This window comes from Pteropus vampyrus, unplaced genomic scaffold (genome assembly GCF_000151845.1).
Source record: "Pteropus vampyrus isolate Shadow unplaced genomic scaffold, Pvam_2.0 Scaffold206, whole genome shotgun sequence".
Classification (NCBI taxonomy): domain Eukaryota; kingdom Metazoa; phylum Chordata; class Mammalia; order Chiroptera; family Pteropodidae; genus Pteropus; species Pteropus vampyrus.
This window is the reverse complement of record NW_011888987.1, coordinates 3,775,582-3,799,126: the sequence shown is the minus strand read 5'-3', so window position 1 is coordinate 3,799,126 and position 23,545 is coordinate 3,775,582. Positions and strand designations below refer to the sequence as shown.

The 23,545-nt window shown below is 33.9% G+C and overlaps 1 protein-coding gene across 1 annotated transcript in view; it reads right to left on the bottom strand.

Moving 5' to 3' along the window:
- Nucleotides 1–916: 916 nt before the first annotated feature.
- The window catches only part of BMT2 (base methyltransferase of 25S rRNA 2 homolog), a 106,193-nt gene continuing 83,564 nt past the window's right edge, over nt 917–23,545 (bottom strand). The window contains exon 5 of the mRNA XM_011372428.2: nt 917–4,064. Within this exon, the coding sequence (XP_011370730.1) occupies nt 3,435–4,064 (630 nt within the window). The 3' untranslated portion in view covers nt 917–3,434. The remainder of the gene's footprint in view (nt 4,065–23,545) is intronic.

The following is a 23,545-nucleotide window of genomic DNA, read 5'->3' as shown; positions in this document are numbered from 1 at the left end:
TTATCATTGTTTTTATAGGAAGAATTCAATTATAAATATTGTAATAAACATTTGTCCTTTAGACTAGTAATTTAGAAAAATTTATGTTCTACCTTTGCTATCATCTAACAATTTGCAACACAAAGAAGCCAAGTTTTAAATTTACATGCTGCTTGCCTAGTGTGTGGACTCTTAAAGAGGAATACCCGTGCAGCACTGTGCTCAGAAAAGTATGGGAAAATGGAGCAAAAGTTCAATTCCATTTTTTTTCCCTGCTTTTAATGATCAGAGAAACTTTAGGTTGCACTTTTCTAGAAGGTTGAGCGATACATCCCTTTTGTCCACAATGTATTTGTAATTCGCTAAACAAACTTTTTTTGCCTTCTGTTCCATTTCTGGGAAACAAATTAAGGGCAAAGGTGTAGGATCAGTAGGCTATCATTCCTAGATAGACATTGACTCCATGAAGGATGTTTTGTCATCTTCATTAGGTCATAAGCACAACGAAAGCAGGGGACCGTGATCACATCAATCCCTATTATTTGCCTAGTATATTGCACATGGTAGAATTCAAACATTTGTTCAATGAATAAAAAACTTTCACATCATGAGAAAGACATCTGCTGCCTTAAAAACTGATATTCTTACCTAAATTATCTGATGTAATTTTCAAGGAGAGTAGAGTATGATATTATTGACATACAATGAACTAGAATTTATGCTGGATTGTCACGTTTCTTCGATAAACATAATGACAGTGCATGATAATGAGGAAATCACTTGAGCTCTCAGGATCTCAGTGAATGGATTTATGAAATTAAGGGGTTAGATGAATCCAGCTATAAAATCCTGTCATTCAAGTTCTAAATTGCTTCCCAATTCTGAAATCACTAGGTCAAAGACCACAAAACTTTGTTTACAAATACCAGACAATGAATATTAGAAAATTTAAAATTTTTAATAAATGTGCTTTGTTCACAAAATGTGAAAAATACAACAAACACAAACATACAGTTTCAGGTATGCCACCTCCTACCACGTGGCAACTATGATATAAACTACTTGATCTTGAAGAATCCAACCAAATAATCATTTGTTTTTCAAACACCAAATTATTTTGGAGAACCCTGTTGTAAACATGACAGGAGACCCCTTAACTTCTTTATATCCAAATGAAATCATTCTCGAGAATACCCATACAATATTAGAAGACTCCATTAACTTCTCTTGTCATTACATATATAATCTTGCACCAAGCCACACAACTGCTTATATTCTAACACTTATACATTGAATTGGCTCTGGTGGAATATGTATTAGTTTAAATCCTGTGCCAACCTAATTTGAATAGCTGAATTTATAGTAACAAATGATATTTATAAATTAAAAAATTTATACTAAGTGGTAGTATAGGTTTTATAAAGAGATTTTTCTGTAAAGTACTAGTTAAAATACATCATGCACATTTTGGAGCATAAGCAGAATCTGTAAACAAAAGAATTTATAGCACCAACATTTTAGCTATAACACAGAGGCTGACTCCAAGGTTGTATTTACACCAACCTCTCAAAAGCAGTTTCATTTACTTTCAAAGCATTTTCATTTGGTATGTTTTCTTTGCCCTTAGGATAGTATTTAGTCAAATCAAAGAAAACAAGCAATATGGTAAAAGTACTACCAAAATACAGTTTTGTGTTATCTTGAACATCAAACTGGATTTTTTTCTTCTTTTGGGGGAGCTACAAGACTTGATCCAACAATGCTTAACTGGAAAGAAAAGTCAAGCCTAATTATTAAGCTATCTTATGCTATTGAAAAGTAAATGAAAAATTTCAAGTTACTTCTGGCATATTTGAGCAATCAATATTTATTGCATGTAATTAACTTTTTAAAGGTTAATTACAATCTTATTACTTTCATTGATTTAGAATGTGATTTTAATTTGAAATATCAGGTACACACGCAACCATTTATATCTTAAAGAATACATTTTGTATTTCTACGTAAAGTTTGCCATTCAAAGTTAACTACAGCAATTCACAATAAGCACAAAAACATCAGTTTTACCAGAGTAAAGAAGTGCAGTTTATGAAATTTAGGTCAACTACTGAAAATGAAAGTTCTTTTAAAAACACACATACGTACGTTAACCATGAAATCTGAAACTGTGATATTTCAGTGCAAAAACCTCAGTATGAGGTAATTTTAATGTAATAACCACTTGAAAAAAACTCCACACAGTGGCACTCTTAAAAATGATAATTTACATGAGAATTGCTGGCTGATAAGATAATATGGACTAAATGTTCTTAGCTACTTAAACTAAATCTTGTCTTATTGGGACATACATTTCTCTTTAATCATTTGCTTCTGATTCAGAAACACAGAAAGGCATTTGTCAATGTGGAAAGGGAAAATTCCCACAGCTAACTAATAGTTTATACTTTCAAAGAAAATTTTTAGCTAGGATTTAGACAGTAATAAGAATACCGAAAGGTCTGAACCATTTTATGACCAGCAAAGGGTTAATTTAAATTTTTTTTCTATATCATCAGACTTGTAGTGCAGCACCTCCTTAACAGAAAGGCGAAGACCCTTTATCAAGGCTGGTCCAGATAAAATAAAAGCTCTCTTACAAGTGCAAACCCTTTCACAAAGGTCAATATAGAGTATTGTTCCTTGCTTAAATAGAACGTTTTGTAAATGAAACCTAAATTTAAAAAAGTAGAAGTGAACTCTCACAGTTAAATATACTAACACTAAGGCCCAAGAAAGGTATGAAAATTCTACTTTGGCAATGGTGTTTATTGTACTGTGCTAATCAAATTACAATACATACTTTGGGGGAAATCTCACCCCCAATGTCTGATGTTGCCAAATGAGCAAGAACAAGGGAAAAAAAATTATCATCAATTCCAAAAAGTTCAGGAAATGTTGGATCATCACACAAAACTGGACACAGAAAATGGCTTTCTGTAAAAGATAACAATTTAGTTAGAAAAAAGAATAAGTGCATTACAAAACAACTAAACCAATCTGTGTCACACTTACCTTGTGAATTATCAAAGTGAAATCTACTGCTTTCTACATATCTTAAAATTTCTCATTGTAATGTTTTAAAGTCAACATTGAAAAGATAAAAAAAGAAAAATACAGAGCAAACTAAGCTTCATTTTTCACAATAACACTACAAAGGTATCTTTCTATGATCTCTTAGTGCTAAATGCTAAAGTAACAGTGGTTTCTGCTATGACAAGGGTCATTCTGCATGAAACTTTAAGCTTTCTATATAAGAATAAATTTTAAAATCCAGAAGTAGAAAAAAATAGCAAACTCTGTAAACCTTTGCATTTCTATGCAAACCAGGTTTTAAGTACTGAGTTCATGTTAGTATTTCTGATTAGTGTAAGCAATTAGTTTAGGAGTCTGGACTAGTAGGGCCTTTTGCTTTTATATTAACTTAAAAGTAATATGGGATCTTCTAGCTCATAGAAAGGAATGGAGCTGGCTTGACTTTCTCCAGAATCTGAGTCGTATGGAGCATCAGGGAGCTCTGTAAAACCATATGCTAGTTGTTCATCTTCTATATCTGATCGAACGTAACAGGAAGGGTTATAATATTCTTCATCTTCTACGCTGTTGAAATCTTGAGGAATATATAACATCCCAGGGTAGTTCCTACTAACCAAGTCACTTGTGGTTTTTAGTGAGATTTTTCTAAATGCCATCAGATGCATATGTGAAAATTTTGAATACCTGAAACGTTTAAAACCTAGGGACTCTATAGCAATCTTCCAGCTTTTCATCATCATAGCATGACGGTTTTGATGCGAGGAATCAGGTGTGATGATAAGCAATAAACCATTTAACACTAACAGTTCATGGGCTTTCTTGCAGCAAATCCATCTCTGGTAAGGTGATGGAAAATAAGAAAGAAGGAGAGAAAAAACAACCACATGGAAAAGTTCTCCAGGAAGAGAATCAATAGGATTTTTCAGCTGCTTCAAAAAGGCATCTATAGCATCCTGTGCAAGCTGGAGTGGCTGCTGAAGCTGCAAGTTCAGGAAGTCACATTTATATACACTCTGCAGAAAGGGAAAAACAAGGCATATTAAGAATTCCAAGATTACTTCTACTTCATTGCACAGATTTTTACACCAAACTATTTCAAAACATTTATATGTAATTCAAACTTTAATTATGCACCTTCCCCTTCTAACTTATTCCATTTGCACAGACTTATTCACCAAAACTTTTAGTTACAAAAACCCCAAAGAGTAATTAAGCCCACACAATTTCTAGTTATTAAAAAAATATATTTGTTTAACAGTTAATTTGAGATTAGAAATAATTTTTAAGTATGTGAATCTTTTAAAAGTAATAAATTTGGAATTTAATTTGGGTAAAACTTTACAGGAATGGTTTATTTCTAAATAGTCATATTTATATTCATTTCAACATTTACAGGTACCAAAACAGGCTAATATAAAAACAACTTTATACAAGAAATACCATGAAATAAAGAAGTCAAAGAGGCATTCTAAAATTGTAAAAGCAGCATACCAAAACTTTAAGGTCATGAAAAACAACTTTAAACAATTAACTTTAACATCCTAAAACTAATTTTAATATTACATTTATTCTATTAAAAAGTTAATCCCAGGTTTGAAACAAACTACATGTTAAATTTAACTTAGACAAATGACCATGGGAAACAATAGCATCGCATGATTTGCTAAATATTAAAAAACTACAAGAATGATCCAGAATAAGTGGTTTTACAATTAGATAAACTTAGTTACCTTTATCATATAACCATAATTATTAATAAATTAACAAAGATATGAGCTAATTCCCTAGTCCCTCATTCTTGTTAGTAGATAGACCAGCTGGTTACATAATCATCTGAACTACCTATTAGGGAAAATGATACATAAAGCTCTATTACATAGAAAAGATTGTTTTTCCTTCTTCCCTTTACTTTTTTTTTTGCTAGCTTTATTAAAGTGTAACTGACATACAAACTGAAATATAATGGACGAATATATTTAAAGTGTACATCTTTGATAAGTTTTGACATTTATACACTTGTGAAACCACTGCCACAATCAAGTTAATGAACACATCCAACACCCCAAAAAGTTTCCTTGTGCCCCTTTAGAATAACTTCCTCTCATTCTCCCTGCTCTTCCCCTGCCATAAGTCAATTGCTGATGTGATTTCTATCACTATAGATTAGTTTGCATTTCCTGGAATTTTATATAAATGGAGTAATACAAAATAATGTACTCTTATTTTGTGTGGTTTTTTCACACAGCACAATTGTTTTGAGATTTATCCTTTTTTTTTTTTTTGCATGTGTTGATAGTTTATTCCTTTTTAATTGCTGAGGTATACTACTGGATCAAAGATATACCACAGTTTGTTTATCCATACACCTGTTCATGACTATTTGGATCATTTATAGTTTTTAGCTATTACAACTCAAGCTGCTATGAATATTCTTATTTGTGTTTAAATGGATATGCTTTCATTTGTCTTAGGTAAATATCCAGAAATGAGATGGCTATAATCAATTTGTTCATATAGTAGGTGTATACTTAACTTTTAAAGAAACTGCAAAATTGCTTTCAAAAGCAGTTATAGAGTTTTACATTCCCAGCAGAAGTACACGAGAGTTCCAGTTTCTCCAAATCCTCAGGTGTGTAACGGTTTACAGTGGTTTTAATTCCCATTTTCCTGATGAGTAGTGATGTTTAGCTTCTTTAGATGTACTTATTTACCATCTGGATATCTTCTTTGGTAAAGTGTCTGTTTAAATCTTTTGCCTATTTAAAAATAATTGGGTTGCTTTAAATTGGGGCGGGGGTGTGGTGGGGGGAGAAGCCTACCCATTTTCTTATTGAGTTTGAGAGTTCTTTGTTCTGGATACAAGTCCTTATTCAGATACATAAGTCAAAAACATTTTCTCTGTTTGTGGCTTGTCCTTTCATTCTCTTAACAGTCTTTTAAAGAGAAGATTTTTTAATTTTGATGAAGTCCAAGTAATCAATTTGTTCTTTTATAAACTGCTTTTGGTGTCATATCTAAGAAATCTTTCCTAATCAAATGTTACAAAGATTTTCTTTGATGTTTTCTTCTAGAAGTTTTATAACTTCAGGAGTTTTTCATTTAGATCTGTGGTCCATTTTGAGTTCATTTATGGTGTGAGGTATAAAATGAAGTTTTTTCCTTTTATACATGGATATCCTATGGTTCCAATGACCATTTATTGAAAAGACTATCCTTTCCATCACAGTTGAAAATTAGCAGTCCAAAAGTTTGGGCCTATTTGTGGACCTTCTGTCTTGACACCAATAATACATTCTCTTGATTATTGAGCTTTAAAATAAATTTTAAGACAAGGTAGTGTTACTCTTTACCATTGTCCTTTTTAAAGGTTTTAGTTATTCTAGGTACTTTGAATTTCCACACAAATCAGAATAAGTTTTTCAAATTCTACAAAAAAGCCTGCTAGGATTTTGATCAAAAATGCACTGACTCTATAGATCAATTTGAGGAAAAATGACATGTTAACAATATTGAGTTTTCCTACCAATAAACATGGTAATCATCTCTTTACTTATTTAGGTCTTTAAGTTCTCTCTCTAGTTTTCATCGAGAGGTTCTTCCACATCTTTTGTCAGATTTACATTAATTTATATTTATATAGATATGTTCATATATTAAATAAATATTGCATATTTTTATGCTATTATAAATGGCACTGTTTAATTTCTACTTAATTGTGGCTAGTATATATAAATTGATTTTTGTATATTGATGTTATTTTACGTATGCAACCTTGCTAAACTCATTTACAACTTGTAGCAGTTTCTCTGTAGCCTCCAAGGAATAAGCTAATAGATGATTAATGTCATTTATGAATAAAGACTGTTTCACTTCTTTCCCATTTGGAGGCCTGTTACTGCTCTTTTTTTTTTATTGTACTGGCTAGAACCCCTATAGCATGCTGATGGAAGGGCTGAGAGTAAATATCCTCATCTTGTTTTAGTTCTAGTTCTTGAGGGAAAAGCATTTTTTGTTTCACTATTAAGTGTGACATTGGCTGTAGGTTTTTTCAGATACTCTTTTGTCAGGCTGAGGAAACTGCCTTCAATTCCTTCAGAATTTTAATCAAGAAAGAATGTTTGAATTTTTGGGAAATACTTGTCTGTAACTATTGAGATGACCTTTATTAGTGTATTACTCTGGTGAAAGACAGTGTTTTTTGAACATTAAACCAATCTTGTACTCCTGGAATAAACCAAACTTAGCCAAAGTTGTATTATCCTTTTTGAAATATTGTTGAATACAATATGCTAAAATTTTATATAAACGTTTGTCTGTATTTATGAGGAATACAGTACATAGCCCCCCCCCCTTTTTTTTAATTTCCGTAATGTCTGTCTGGTTTGGTATCCGGGTAACAGCCTCCTAGAATGAGTTGGGAAGTATTCTATCCATTTCAATTTTTTGGATGAGTTTTTTGGATAACTGGTATTACTTTTTCTTTAACTGTCTGGTAGATTTTAATGGTGAAGCCATGGAGGCCAGTAATTTTTTTTGTGGGACAGTTTTTAACTGCCAGTACAAATTCCTTTAATATATTCAGATTTTCTATTTCTTCATCAGTGAGCTTGTTAGTATGTGTCTTCAAAGGAACTTTATATTGCATTCTGTGCTCACAACATAGGTCTAGTCTCCTTTCATCACCATATATTTAACCTCCTTTCCTTCTTCATTCCCGTCTCACTTGTTCCCTCAGGTAACCACCATACTGTTGTCTGTGTCTATGAGTTTGTTACTTTCTGTTTTATATCCCACATGAGTGAAACCAAATAGTTCTTGTCTTCGATCTGACTTACTTCATTAAGCATGATACTCTCAAGATTCATCCATTTTGTCAATATTCGTGGCAATATTTCATCCTTTTCTTTAGGCTGAGGTAGTGTCTCATAGTGGTTTGATTTGTATTTTCCTTCTAGCAAATGAAGTTAAGCATCTTTTCATATATGTTGGCTATTTGTACTATCTTCTTGGGAAATGTGTCTGTTCAGGTCCTCAGCCCACTTTTTAATTGAATTGATTTTTTTGGTTGTTGAGTTGTAGAAAGTCTTTATATATTTTGGAAAGTATCCCTTTATTGGAGGTACTGTTTGCAAATATCTTTACCCATTTAGTTGGCTGATGATTACTTTTGCAGTGCAGAAGCTTTTTAGTTTGATGTAGTCCCATTCATTTATTTTTGTTTTTAATTCCCTTGTCTTTGGAGACCAAGTTACATAAGTTTAGTACCTATCTTTTCTTCTATGTATTTTACTGTTCCAGGTCTTATGTATTTAAGTTTTTAATCTGTTTTGAGTTAATTTTTGTATATGGAGTCAATTTCATTCTTTTCCATGTGGCTCTTCAATTTTCCCAACAACATTGATTTAAGAGCCTTTCTTTCTCTCCACTGTAGTTTTTTGATTCCTTAGTTGATAGTTGCCCATTTAGGTATGGGTTTATTTCTGGGCCGTCAATTCTGTTCCATTGATTTGAGTGTCAGTTTTCTGCCAGTATCATATTGTTTTGATTACTGTAGCTTGTAGTATAATTTGAAGTCAGGAATGTGATATCTCTGGCTTTATCCCCCGTCCCCCCATACTTCAGGATTGCTTTCAGCTATCTGGGGTCTTTTGTGGTTCCATACAATTTGAGGATATTTGCTCTATTTCCTTGAAAAATGCTGTTGGAGTTTTGATGGGAACTGCATTAAAAATGCATACTGCTTTAGGCAGTATGGCCATTTTAGCAATGCTGATTTTTCCAATCTGTGAACACAGAATGTCTTTCCATTTCTTTGTGTCTTCTTTAATTTCTTTCAACAAAATCTTGTAGTTTTCAGTGTATAGGTCCTTTACTTCTTTTGCTAAGCTTATTCCTAAGTATTTTATTCTTTTTGTTGCACTTGGCAAATGGGATTGTTTTCTCATTCCTTTTTCGATGTTTCATTGTTAGCATATAAGAATACAATGGATTTTGTACAATGATTTTGTATTCTGAAACTTGAATATATTTGTTTATTGTTTCTAGTAGTTTTTTTGGTGGAATCTTTAGGGTTTTTACATATAAAAACCCTAGGATTTATATATTTTACTTCTTTTCCAATTTGGATGCCTTTTATTTTTCTCACTTGGCTAGGACTTCCAGTACTATAATGAATAATAGTGCTGAGAGTGACATCCTTGTCTTGTTACTGATCTCAGAGATAACTTTCAGTTTTTCACCATTAAGGATGATAGTAGCTGAGGGTTTGTCATAAACAGCCTTAATTATGTTGAAATACTTTCCTTCTGTACTCTTTTATTAAATGTTTTAATCATAAATGTATATTTTCAAATGCATTTTTTGACATCTATTCACACGATCATGTGCTTTTTATCATTTTTTTTGTTAATGTGATATATCATACTGATTGATTTGTATATGCTGAAACATCCTTGCATCCCTAGAATGAACGCTACTTGATCATGATGTATTATTTTTTTTAATGTATGGTTGGGTTCAATATGCTAGTATATTGTTTAGAATTTCCACATCTATGTTCATTAGAGATTTGTCTCTAATTTTTTGTATTGCCCTTACTAGTTTTGATATCAGGGTATTGTTGGCCTCATAAAATGAGTTAGGAAGTATTTCCTCTCCAATTGTTTGGAAGAGTTTGATAAGAATAGGTATTGAAATATTCTTTGAATATTTGGTAGAATTCACTAGTGAAGCCATCTGGTCCTGGACTTTTACTTTTTTGGCTTTTTGATGATTGTTTCAATTTCCTTACTGATCAGTCTTTAGATTCTCCAATTCTCATGATTCACTCTAGTAAGAAGTTGTCCATTTCTGATAGTTTATCGAATTTGGCGGTATATAACCTTTCAGGACTATACAGTACTTTTGTATAAGTCCTTTACATTTTTGTGGTGTCCATTTTACCTCTCTTCCTTCATTTCTGATTTTGAGTCTTTTTTTCCTTTGTAATAGCTAGAAGTTTGTCAGTTTTATTAACCTTTTCAAAGAATCATGTCTTTGTTGCATTACTTTTACTACTGTCTTTTTGTTCTCTATTTTGTTTAATTCTGCTCTAATTTTTATTATTTCATTCCTTCTACTGACTTTGGGCTTCATTTGTTTTCTTTTTAGTTTTTAAAGGTGAACTATTAGGTTGTTTGAGATTTTTCTTGTTTTTTTTTTTGAGGTAGGCCTGTAATTCTATAAACTTCCCTCTTATTACTTTTGCTGCATCCCTCAAATTTTGATATATCATATTACCATTTGCATTTGTCTCTATATATCTTTTGATCTCTTATTTCTTCTTTGACCCAGTCACTCTTAGTAGCATGTTGTTTAATCTCCACATATTTGTTTTTTCCATCTTTCTTTTTGCAGTTGATTTCTAATTTCAAAGCATTATGATTAGAAAATATGCTTGGTATGATTTCAATCTTCTTAAATTTATTGATGCTAGTTTTGTGCCCCAACATATGGTCTATCCTTGAGAATGTTCCATGTGCACTACAGAAGAATGCATATTCTGGTGTTCTGAGATGAAAGGCTCTGTAACTATAGATTATGTCTATTTGTTTTGTCATTTAAGGCTGAAATTTTCTTATTGATTTTCTCTTTAGATGATCTATCCATGGGGTATTTACTATAATTGTGTTTTTGTCAGTTTCTCTCTTTAGGTCTGTTAGTAATTTTAGTGCTCTCAGGTTGGGTGCATATATATTTACAAGGGTTACGTCTTCCTCATGTATTGTCCCATTTATCATCATAAAATGTCCACCTTTGTCACTTGATATCCTTTTTTATCTTGAAATCTATTTTGTCTGATAAAAGTACAGCTTCACTCACTTTTCTCTGGATACTATTTCGTGGAATACCATCTTCCACCTGTTAACCCTGAGTCTATGTGTGTGTCTGTAGCTTAGATGGATCTCCCAAAGGCAACGTATAGTTGGGTCTCATTTTTCAATCCATCCTGCTACTCTGTGTCTTTTGATTGTTGAGTTAAGTCCATTTACATTTAGGGTAATTATTAATATATGGAGACTTCTTATAGCCATTTTATTGTTTGTTTTCTAGTTGCTGTTTCCATTCTCCCTAACCCCGTGTTTCTGTTTGTTATTTTAGTTTGGTAGTATTCTGTGATCTTTTCCTATGTTATGTGTCTCAGCTCTAGATTTAATTTGTTACCATTAGGTTTATGCGAAAAAAATGTCATTTATACCATAATTGTTTTTCTTCGGATTGCATGTCATTTCTATTCATCTGTGCGAGTTCTGTCTCTCCACTTAAATTATCTCTTTTTGTGCTGTGTGTTCATTTCCAAATTGCAAAAGCTATTTTATTTTTAAAAATGTTTTCACGTTTAATTTTTGTTATGCCTAAGTGTTTAAGACACTATTCTGAAAAAGTTGCAACTTCCTGAGCCATATGTCATCTTACTCAATTTTGTATCCTTTTGTCTTTTTATTTCAGGTAGAAGTGCTCCTTTCAACATTTCTTTTAATGCAAATTTTGTGGTGATAAATTCCTTCAGCTTTGGTTGTCTGGAAAAATCCTTTATTTCTCCTTCATATCTAAAGTATAACTGTGGATATATTATTCTTGGCTTGTGATTGCTCTCTTTCAATATTTTGAATAGTTCATTCTTAGCTTGTATGGTTTCTTTGAAAAATCCAATGTTAATTTAATGTGGTTTCCATTATAGGGTACAGTCTCCTTTTCCAATGGCTACCTTGAGAATTCTTTGTCATTAACTTTTGACAGTTCTAATCTAAAGTGCCTTGAAGGGTTTTTTTTGTTTGTTTGTTTGTTTTTTTTGAATTGAGATAATTAGGTGTTCTGTTAGCTTCTTAGATCCCAGGGTCCAGCTCTTTCTATAAGTTTGGGAAGTTCTCATCTATTACTTGTTTGAATAAGTTTTTTGATTACTTCTCCCGCTCTTCTTCTTCTGTATACCCTTTATTCTTCTGTATCTCTTTCTAATGGAGTCAGATAGTTCTTGGAGAGTCCTTCTGTCCGTCCATCCATCTTTCTTTCCTCTCAATTCTCTCCTTCCACCTGAGTCATTTGTAGTCATCTATCTTCAAGATCACTAATTCTTTCTACCATCTGGTCTGTTCTATTTCCTAAGCTCTCTCATTCTTCATCTCATTTATTTCTTTAGCTCTAGAAGTTCTGTTTGGTTCCTTTAAATAGTTTCAATTTCTTTGGTAAAGTAACCTTTTGTTTGCTGATTTTATTCCTGAGCAACAAACTACCTTTGTGAGTTTTCTTCTATCTCTTGAAGTTTCTCATGTATTTTTTATTTTCAGAATTGTCATCTTTAATTGTCTGTCATTTAAATCACAACCTTCCAGGACTCTGAGTTTATTTTTTGGAGATTTTTCATTTTCTTTCTGAACTATCTTGTTACCTTGGTTAGTCATGGTACTTGATGGATTTTTTTTTTTTCCTCTGCTTTTTAAACTACTAGTTGCCTTTATCTCTGCTCAGCAGGTTGGTAAGTAGAGCTCTTTCTTGTGTTTACTAGTATATGTTGCTATAGTGCAAGTTTTAGTTTTCTCTTACGTGTACTACTGGGAATTCTGGGATCTCTGTGGGGTGGTGTTGCCTCAGCCTGAAAACTGCCCCATATTCCCTGGGGAGGTGGGCATCCCTTACAACCAGTTTGCCTTGGTCTCAGGGCACCACCCTTGTGAAGGTGTGTGATGGGTGATGGTGTCCCCAGCCTGTGAATTCCTGGCGCTCTCTCCTGCAACCAGAACCACCAGCACCAATCATACTATAAAAAGGTATCTCAGCTGCCTCTACTAGGTTCCAAAGTGACAGGTGGGAGAGGGTTGGACAGGGGAGGTGGCCTGGCATCTGTGGGCTTTGTTCTCTTCACTGGGTTCAGCGCGATGAGTGCAGGGCACTCTAGCTGGAATGTTGCTTCTGCCCCTTGGCAACCTGCATATATTGCTACAGAATTTGCTGGAACCAGCTATAAGATGGTGATGGGGAAGACTCATCCCTCTGCAGCTATTCACTTTGCCGAGTGGGTGCTGCACCTGACCCCTCCACTGCTACCACATTCACTGAAGCCAAGGCCAGTGCTGGAATATATCTGTGGCTCTGGTCTTTGTCCTTCCCCATATCATGTGTCTTGCGCTCACTACTAGAGGCCCACCTTCAGATGTCTCAATGTGCAGATCTCTCAGATATGTTTATGTGTTGAGCAGGGACTCCTTTATTGAATTATGGTTGTCCAACCTATTGTATCTTTAAGGGTAGAGACCAAGAGGTTTTCTCACACTGCCATCAATCTCAATTTTCCCTTTTTTTCTGAAAGTTTTCTATTTCATTTAATTTAGATCAAATTTCTGCTGATACTTATTTTCTGTCTTTTTTTTTTTTTATGCTGGAAAGTTGCTCTCATTGCTTTAAGACACTTCTTATTTTCTAATAAAGGTGTTTAGTATTGAAAAATTTTCCCTAAATACTACTTTATTAACATATTAGGCATGTTGGTCTCTTATGTTTTATCTTCATTCCAAAATGTAGTCCAATTTTCCTGGTGAGTTCTTTAAGTAATGTTTTAATTGTTTGATCAATTATTGAGATATTGAAATCTCCAACTATATATAATTATTATAATTTGCTTAATGAGAAGGTGTGTAAATGTCTCCAACTATAATTTTACAAATGTCTATTTCTCCTTGCTAGTTTATCAGTTTTTGTTTTATGTATTTTGAAGTTGTTATTAGGCGCATAAATGTTTAGGATTGAGCTGTACTCTGATGAATTAATCTTTTTATCATTATGAAATAACCATTTTTTTATTAGTTTCAAGTATACATTACGTTGGTTATATATTTATATAGTTTATGAAATGATCCCCCAATTGCTTTCTCTCCTCTGACTCTACATCTAGCCATTACATTAATGCTAACTGCATTCCCGATGCCGTGCTCCCCATTCCTGTGACCATCTATCGACTACTAATTCGTACTTATTTAACCCTTCACCCCCTCCTAACTTCCCTCCCCTCTGGCTGTTACACTGTCCTCTGTAAGTCTGTTTTTGACTAGTTTGTTCTTTTTGTTCCTTAGATTCTGCATATAAGTGAAATTATATGGTACTTATCTTTCTCTGTCTGACTTATTTCACTCAGCCTAATAACCTCTAGGTCTATCCATGTCATTGCAGATGGTAGGATTTCATATTTTTTATGGCTGAGTAATATTCCACTGTGTATATATGTGCTTCTTCTTTATCTAATCATCTGTTGATGGGTATTTAGGTTACTTCCACATCTTGGCTATTGTAAATTGTGCTGCCATGAATATTGGGGTGCACAGATCTTTAAAAATTATTGTTTTGGTTTTCTTTAGATAAATATCAAGAAGTGCAATTGCTGAGTCCAAAGATATATCCATTTTTAATTTTTTGAGAAACCTCCAGACTGTTTTCCATAGTGGCTGTACCAATTTGCAATCTCACCAACAGTGTATGAGGGTTCCCTTTTCTCCACATCCTTGCCAACACTTGTTCTTTAATTTATTGCTGATAGCCATTCTGACAAATGAGGTGATATCTCATTGTGGTTTTAATTTTCATTTCTCTGATGATTAGTGACCTTGAACATCTCTTCATATGTCAATTGGGCCATCTGTATTTCCTCTTTTGAGAAATATATTCATGTCTTCTGCCCAGTTTTTAATTGGATTGTTTGCTCTTTTTGAAATTACCATTTTTATTGCTATTAATATTCTGTTATGACAATCACTTTGTCTGAATACAGCTACACCAGCTTTCTTTTGTCCATCCTCTTGCTTTTAATCTGTATGTTTATGATTAAAGTGCATTTCTTATATGAAGCATATATTTGTGTATTGCGTTTTTATCCAATCTGACAATCTCTGCCTTTTAATTGGGGCATTTGAGCCATAGGGATTTAAGGTGATTATTGATACACTTAAGTTTAAATCTGTAATCTTGTTATTTATTTTCTATTTGTCCCATCTGTTCACTGTTTCCTTTCTTCTGTTTTTTTCCAATTTGGGGTTTAACTGAATTTCTTTATGATTTCATTTTATCTTCTTTATTGGCTTATTAACTATAACTGTTTTGTTACTTCAGTGGTTGCTTTAAGATTTATAATATACATCTTTAATGTATCATAATCTACCTTCAAATAATATTTCACCATTTCATGTATACATAAGAACCTTAAAACAGTATATTTCCATTTCTCCTTTCTCATTCTCATTCTTTGTATTATTGTTGTCATATTTTGCCTTCATTTTTGAAAGATATTTTCGCTAGGTGTGGGATTCTAGGTGACAAATTTTATTTTTCAGTACTTTAACATGTCTTTTTTCTTTTTTTAAAAAATCCTGTGGCTGCTTTAAAGATTTCCTTTTACAATATTTTTTCAGGGGGAGTTTGATTACATGTTCCTTGGTGTAGTTTTTTTGGTGCTTGGGGTTTGATGAGCTTCTTGGATTTGCAGACTTGTAGCTTTTATTAAACTTGGAAAATCACACTCCTCCCCACCCCCCATTTGGGAAGACATTCCAATTATGCTTATATTTGGCCACTTGATATTGTTTCACTGCTCGCTGATGCTCTTACATTTTAAAAATTATCTTTTCTTTGTTTTATTTTGGGTATTTTCTATTGCCATGTTTTCAATTTAACTTATGCAATATTTAATATATCATTAATTTCATCTAGTTTGTTTCTTATCATACTTTGTAGTAATCCATCTCTAGAAGTTAGATTTGCATATTTTAAAATATCTTCCATGTATCTACTTAACTTCTTGTAACTATGGAATATAGTCATAGTTCCCTTAATGTCCTTGTTTTCTAATTTTAACATCTGTGTCAGTTCAGGGTTGTTCTCTGTGGGCTGATTTACATTCTCACTGTGGGTCTTATTTTCTTGTTTCTTTACATGGCTAGTTACTTCTTTATTGATGCCAGACATGATGAATTTTACCTTGTTGAATGCTGGATGGCTTTGCATTGTTATATACATATTCTTGAGCTTTTTTCCTGGGATGTAATTTACCTAGAGACAGTTTGATATTCTTGTGTCTTGCTTTAAAGATTTGTTAGGTGGGACTGGAGCAGTTTTCATTGTAAGGCTACTTATTCTCCACCAGTAAGACAAAGCTCTTATGTGTACTCTACCCAATGTATTGTGATTCTTGAGGATTCCAGTGTGGCTGGTGGGAACAGTTACTATTTCTAGCCTGTGTGAGTGCCAAGCACTAAAATCTCTGGCCCTTCCACATGGTGCTTCCTTCAGACTCATGTAGTTTTCTCACACATGTATTGATCTGTATTCAGCTGTGTACTCAAGGAAGACTCTGCAAATCTGAAGTTTTCCCTCTGTGCAGCGCTCATATCTTTGATAGTCTGTCCTAGGAACCCCAGCTGTCTTGGTCTCCCAGGATTCTGAGCTCTGCCTCCACAACTCAGGGTATCAGCTGGGCTCGGGGTTCTCTCTTTGTGCCAAGTCCTAGAAACTATCTGAAGGCTATATACTGATACAATTGTAGGGCTCATGTTATTTGTTTATACTCGAATAGGGAACACCAACCTTCATTACCTGATGTTCAGTGTCTTGTAAACTACTGTGAATATTTTGTTCACATTTTTTGTGTGTTTCGGGCAGGGAAAAGAGAATCAGTCTGGTCTGTGTTATTCAATCTTGGCTGTAAGTACGTCTCTCCTCTTTGTTTTAATTACAGAGTTCTGGAACTGTGAAAGTCTGATTCCACTACTAAACTTATGTATGGCAGGTGTTTTGCCTTCTCTAGTGACTTTACAGTTTAAAGTTTATAGCCTTATCTGTAAAAAAAATTAAATATTTTAAGAATAACATGTGAACCTGAAGTTTAGAGCAAATATTCATCATTTCTCAGCAGCCCCTAAGGACATTTCTAATTTATATCTTGAGGAAAGAAGGAAAGAGCCACCTATACTTTAAAACTGTAACTCCAGATGGCAAAAGGAATTCTCTGCAGTAATAAGCTAAGAACAGCAGTTTTACCATGAAGCAAACATCTGTCTATCTTTAGGAAGTAGATTCAAAAGTAATGGTGTTAGAATTTTCTTGTTCCTCAATGTCACTCACATAGATTTAAACTAAACAGTCATACTCATCAAAATTAAAGATTTACATAAAAGTTGAATGTTCTAGATGTCAGAAACATGGCCGAGTAAGAGATGCCCCTAGATCTCTCCCCTTGAAACAACAATAAGCTGAACATCTAAAATTCAACCCCAAACACCTAACCTTTACACGAGCACGTCTGAGTGTGGAATCTTCACATAAGAGCTACCACAGGTCAGAACCCAGGGAGTTGGGTGGTAGACTAAGAGAAAAAAGAAGCTGCCTCTTACAGCTGGAGCTCACTTGAGGAGGAAGGGGAGAGGAGAAGGTGCGGTGGGTTCCCTGAACAACCCTGTCTGAGAGAGCTGTGAGCTCCACACAGCAGCAGTGCCCAAGGATCAGGGCAGAAAACAGAGAAGAGAGGAAGGCAGAGAAGCAACAGCGGATTATTATCAGCCACGGTTGCAAAACGCAAGGCTAAGCCACAGCCCCCATTCTTCAACCCGAAGGGCCCTGTCCACCATATCTTCCAAGAAAGAACACAGCGAAGCCCCAAGGGAATCTGAGGAAAGGCTGCCGAAACTGTTGCTAACACTGACAAGGGCTGAGACTGAGGGTAGCAAATGTGACTGAATATTTATAAGAAAAAAAGAAGCATATTAAGACTTTATATAAAACAGGGGTCCAAGAGACTTAGATGCCACCTACTGGAAAACTAAAGAAAAATGCCATCTTAACAACAGGCTAAAGAGAGACCTTTATACAATAAATCTTTCTGGAAAAAGAACAGAATAGACTTCCATTAATGACCAGGCAGAGAAATACTCCATTAAACACCATGAACAACCAAGGTGACAAGGCAGCTCAGAAAGAAAGAAAAAAATCTCCAGAACATAAACATAAGCTTAAAGACATAGAAATATGAGACTTAAATGACAGAGAATTCAGGATGGTACTTCTAAAAAACTCAATGAGATCCAAAATAATTCATATCGACAATACCAGGAATTGAAAGAACAACTAGATGAGCAGAATGAGATTTACAGCAAGGAGATTGAAATCCTCAAAAAGAACCAAATAGAACTTATGGAGATAAAAAAGGAACTAGCAAGCTTTGGAAAGAGTCAACCAAATGGAGGAAAGAATCAGTGATGAAGACAGAAATCTAGAAATAAATCAGAAGGAAGAATAGAGAAACCAAGAATAAAAAATAATTGAAGAAGAATACAAGAACTAGCTGATACCATCAGGAAAGAAAACATAAGAATAATGGGCATTCTCAAAGGGTAAGAAAAGGAGCAGGGATTAGAAAGAATTTTCAGACAAATAGTTGATGAGAATTTTCCAAATCTAAGGAATGAACTGGAGCTTGGATTCAAGAAAAGTCAACAGAATACCCAATTATCTCAACCCCAAAAGGCCTTCTTCAAGACATTGTATTAAAATTATCAAAAATCAATGACAAAGAAAGAATTCTCAGGGCAGCCAGGGAAAAGAAGGTAGTAACCTACAGAGGAAAACCTATTAGATCATCATTGGACTTCTCATCACAAACCTTACAAGCCAGAAAGGAGTGGAATCAAATATTCAAACTATCAAATAAAAGGAACTACCAGCCAAGAATGATGTATCCAGCTAAGCTCTCCTTTGGATATGAAAGAGAAATAAAGACCTTTCTAGACAAAAATTGAGAGAATTCTCCACTAAGAAGCCTGTATTACAAGAAATACTGAAATGGGTCATTCACCTAAAACAAAATGACAAAAAAAGCCCCCACAAAAACATAACGATGAGTAAGGCAACTAACAGGCAGACAGGAGCAGAGGAGTGCAACCCTTAAGAAAAACGGGGCATTAAAAACATAAACAATAAAAGAGATTTGCTATTGCAAGATAGTAATGAACGTTCAGCAAACATAGGGACAAATCCAGACAAAAATAATAGAAAAGGGGAAGATTCAAAGATCCAAATTCACAAAGAGGAATGGAGATAAGGCACAGGCAGAAGAAAATGGACTACTATATATACATACATACATACATACATATACATATTTACATATATGTATAGTCTATCCTCTACATATTTGTAATGGTAAGCACATGCCAAAGATTCAGAACTAAAGTATATAACATAACAAGAATGACCAAAGGAAAAATCTGCTAAACTCAACCAAAAAAGAAAGAAACAAACAACAACAAAAAAAGGCACACAAGGACTAAGCAGCTATTAGAAACACCGAGCTACTAGAAAGCAAAAGATAAAATGGCTGCAAGACCTCATATTTCAATAATCATCCTAAATGTAAATGGACTGAACTCACCAATAAAAAGGCAGAGTTGCAGATTGAATCAAAAAATAAAACCCAACCATATGCTGCCTTCAGGAGACACATCTCAGCTCCAAAGACAAATACAGACTCAAAGTGAAAGGGTGGAAAATGATATTTCAAGTAAATGGCATTCAGAGAAAAGTGGGAGTAGCAGTACCAATATCGGAAGAAACAGACATCAAAATCAAAAAGGTAAAGAAAGATACTGAGGGACACTTCATAATGATAAAGGGAATCATACTCCAAGAAGACATAACACTTAATGTCTAGGCTTCCAATCAGGGAATCCTGAAATATATAAAGAAATTACTAACAGAAGTAAAGGGAGAAAAAGACCAAAACAGTATCTTAGTAGGGGATCTAAATAACCCACTGTCAGAAATGGACAGATCATCCAAACAGAAAATCAATAAGGAAGTAACATCCTGAAATGACACATTAGACTAACTGGACATAATTGACATTTACAGAGCCTTTGATCCCAAAAGAGCTGCATATACATTCTCTAGTGCACATGGAACATTCTCAAGGATTGACCACATACTGGGACACAGAGATAGCCTCAACAAATATCAGGGGGATGAAATCATACCAACCATATTCTCTGATCATAATACTTTGAACCTAGAGATCAATTGTTAAAAGAAAGTGAGAAGAACCACAAATACATGGAGATTAAACAACATGCTACTGAAGAATGACTGGGTCAGAGAAGAAATAAAAAGAGAGATCAAGAGATACAGAGAAATGAATTGATAGGACAACATATCAAAACTTTTGGGATACGACAGAAGTGGTCATAAGAGGAAAGTTCCTATCATTACAAGCCCATCTCCAGAAACAAGAACGAGACTAAATAAACAACCTAACGCTTCATCTTAAAAACTAAAGAAACAAATAGAGACTAAAATCAGCAGAAGGAAACAAATAATTAATATTAGAGCAGAATGAAATGAAATTGAAAACCAAAAAAAAACAATAGAAAAAATAAATGCAACAAAGAGCTGGTTCTTTGAGAAGGATAATAAAATTGACAACTCCCTGGCTAGACTCATTAAAGAAAAAAGAGAAAGAACACAAATAAACAAAATCAGGGATAAAGGAGGGGAAATTATGACAGATAAGGCAGAAATATAAAGGATCATATAAGAATACTCCAAAAAATATATAGCACTTAATTTAATAACCTAGAAGAAACAGAGAAGTACTTAGAAATGCAACCTTCCTAGACTGAATCAAGAACTAGAAAATCTAAATAGCCCGACCAGCAGTATGGAAACTGAAACAATCATCAAAAACCTACCAAAAAGTAAAAGTCCAGGACCAGATGGCTTCACCAGTGAATTCTACCAAACATTCAAAGTAGATTTAATACCTATTCTCCTTGAACTCTTCCAAAAAATCGAAGAGGAGGCAATACTTCCTAATTGATTTTATGAGGCCAATATTGCCAAAACCTAGTAAAGATAACATAAAAAAAGAAAACTACAGACAAATATCTCTCATGAACACAGATGCAAAAATCCTAAATAAAACATCAGCAAACCGAATACAGCAACATAATAAAAAGATTATATACCACAATCAAGTGGGCTCCATCCCAGGGGCACAGTGATGGTTCAACATATGCAAATCATTAATGTGATACATCACATAAACAAATTAAAAAATAAGAATCATCTGATCATATCAACAGATGAAGAAAAAGCCTTCGACAAGATCCAGCATATATTTATGATCAAAACACTTAACAAAATCGGTTTAGAAGTAAAGTACCTTAACATAATAAGGCCATATATGACAAAACCTCAGCCAACATTATACTTCTTGGTGAATAACTAAAATCCTTCTCTCTAAGATCAGGAATAAGACAAGGCTGTCTGCTATTGCCATTGTTCTTCAATATAACATTGGAGGTCCTAGTGAGTGTAATCAGGCAAGAGAAAGATACAAAAGGCATCCCAATAGGAAACGAAGAAGTCAAACTGTCACTATTTGCAGATGATGATTCTCTATACATAAAACCCTAAAGATTCCACAAGAACACTACTAGAAACAATAAGCAAATACAGTACAGTTTCTAGATAGAAAATCAATGTTCAAAAATCCATAGCATTTGTATACTCTAATAATGAACTGTCAGAAAAAGAAGTGGAAAAAAATAATTCCTATTAAAATTTCAACAAAAGAATAAAATAACGGAATAAATTTAATGAAACATGTGAAGGACCTATATAATGAAAACTATAAGACCCTTTATTAAAAAAAAAGGAAGATAGAAAGAAATGGAAAGATATTCCATGTTCTTGGATTGGAAGAATCAACATAGTTAAAATGACCTTATTACCTAAAGCATTATACAGATTTAATGTAATCCCCATCAAAATCCAAACAGAAATTTTTAAAGAAATGGAACAAAAAATCATCAGATTTGTATGAAAGCTTTGCAAAAGACCCCAAATCACCAAAGCCATCCTCAAAAAAAAGAACAAGGCTGGAGGCATCACTCTGCCCGACTTCAAATTTTACTACAAAGCGACAGTAATCAAAACAGCATGCTATTGGCAGAATAACATACACACAGACCAATGGAACAGAATCAAGAGTCTAGAATAAAACCCATGTTTATATGGGCAAATAATTTTCAACAAAAGAGCCAAAAACATATAGTGAAGAAAGCAAAGCCTCTTTAATAAATGGTGCTGGGAAAACTGGAAAGCCACTTGCAAAAGAATGAAACTAGATTGTTGTCTATCACTACACACCAAAATTAACTCAAAATGGATTAAGGACCTAGATGTAAGACCTGAAACTATAAATTACATAGTAGAAACAGAGGAACTAAACTCAAGGACTTGGATTTTATGAATTTGGCCTCAAAGGCAAGGGAAATAAAAGCCAAAATTAATGAGTGAGACTACATCAAACCAAAAAGCTTCTGCACAGCAAAAGAAACTGTCAACAAAGGAAAGAGACATCTATCCGAATGGGAGAAGAAATTTGCAAGCAATGCATCTATAAGGGCCTAATATACAAAATATACAAAGAATTCATAGCACTCAATAACAACAAAAAAACAAACTAATTTAAAACTGGGTAGAGGATCTGAAGAGACACTTCTCCCTAGAGGACATACAAATGGCCAACGGATATATGAAAAGATGTTCCACATCGCTATCTATTAGGGAAATGTAAATCAAAACCACGATGAGATACCGTCTCACACCTGTTAGAATAGCTATAATCAACAGGTCAAGTAATAATAAATGTTGGAGAGGATGCAGAGAAAAAGGAACCCTCATACACTGATGGTGGGAGTGGAAATTGGTATAGCCACTCTGGAAAACAGTATGGAGGTTTCTCGACAAACTAAGAATTGATCTACCATATGATCCATCAATCCCTCTACTGGGTATTTATTGCAAAGACTTGAAAACCCATATCCGAAAAGATATGTGCACACTGATGTTCATAGTAGCACTGTTCACTGTGGCCAGGACATGGAAGCAAATGAAGTGTCTTACGATAGATGATTGGCTAAAGAAGCTGTGGTACATATATACAATGGGATATTACTCAGCCATAAGTAGAGATGAAACATTGCCATTTGCAACAATGTGGATGGACCTCGAGATAATAATGCTAAGCGCAATAAGCCAGACAGAAACAATGGAAAATCACATATCACTTATATGTGGGATATAAACCTAAAAGCAACAAACGAACAGGACAAATAAACAGGACTCATGGCCAAGGATAATAGACTAGTGGTTACCAGAAGGAAGCGGGGAGAAAGAGGTAGATGGTGGGAAAAGGGTCAAATATGTGGTAACAGAAAGAAATCTAACTATGGGCTGTCAACACACAATGCAATATATATACATGCCTTAGTGCTAAACTGTACAGCCGAAACTTTCTGGATTTCATTAACCAATGTCACCATAAAAAAAAAAAAAAAGTTGAATGTTTATGTAGAAATATTTTAACAATAATAGCAATTACTTCATTCGCATTCACTATGTAACTAGTACTTCGCTATGT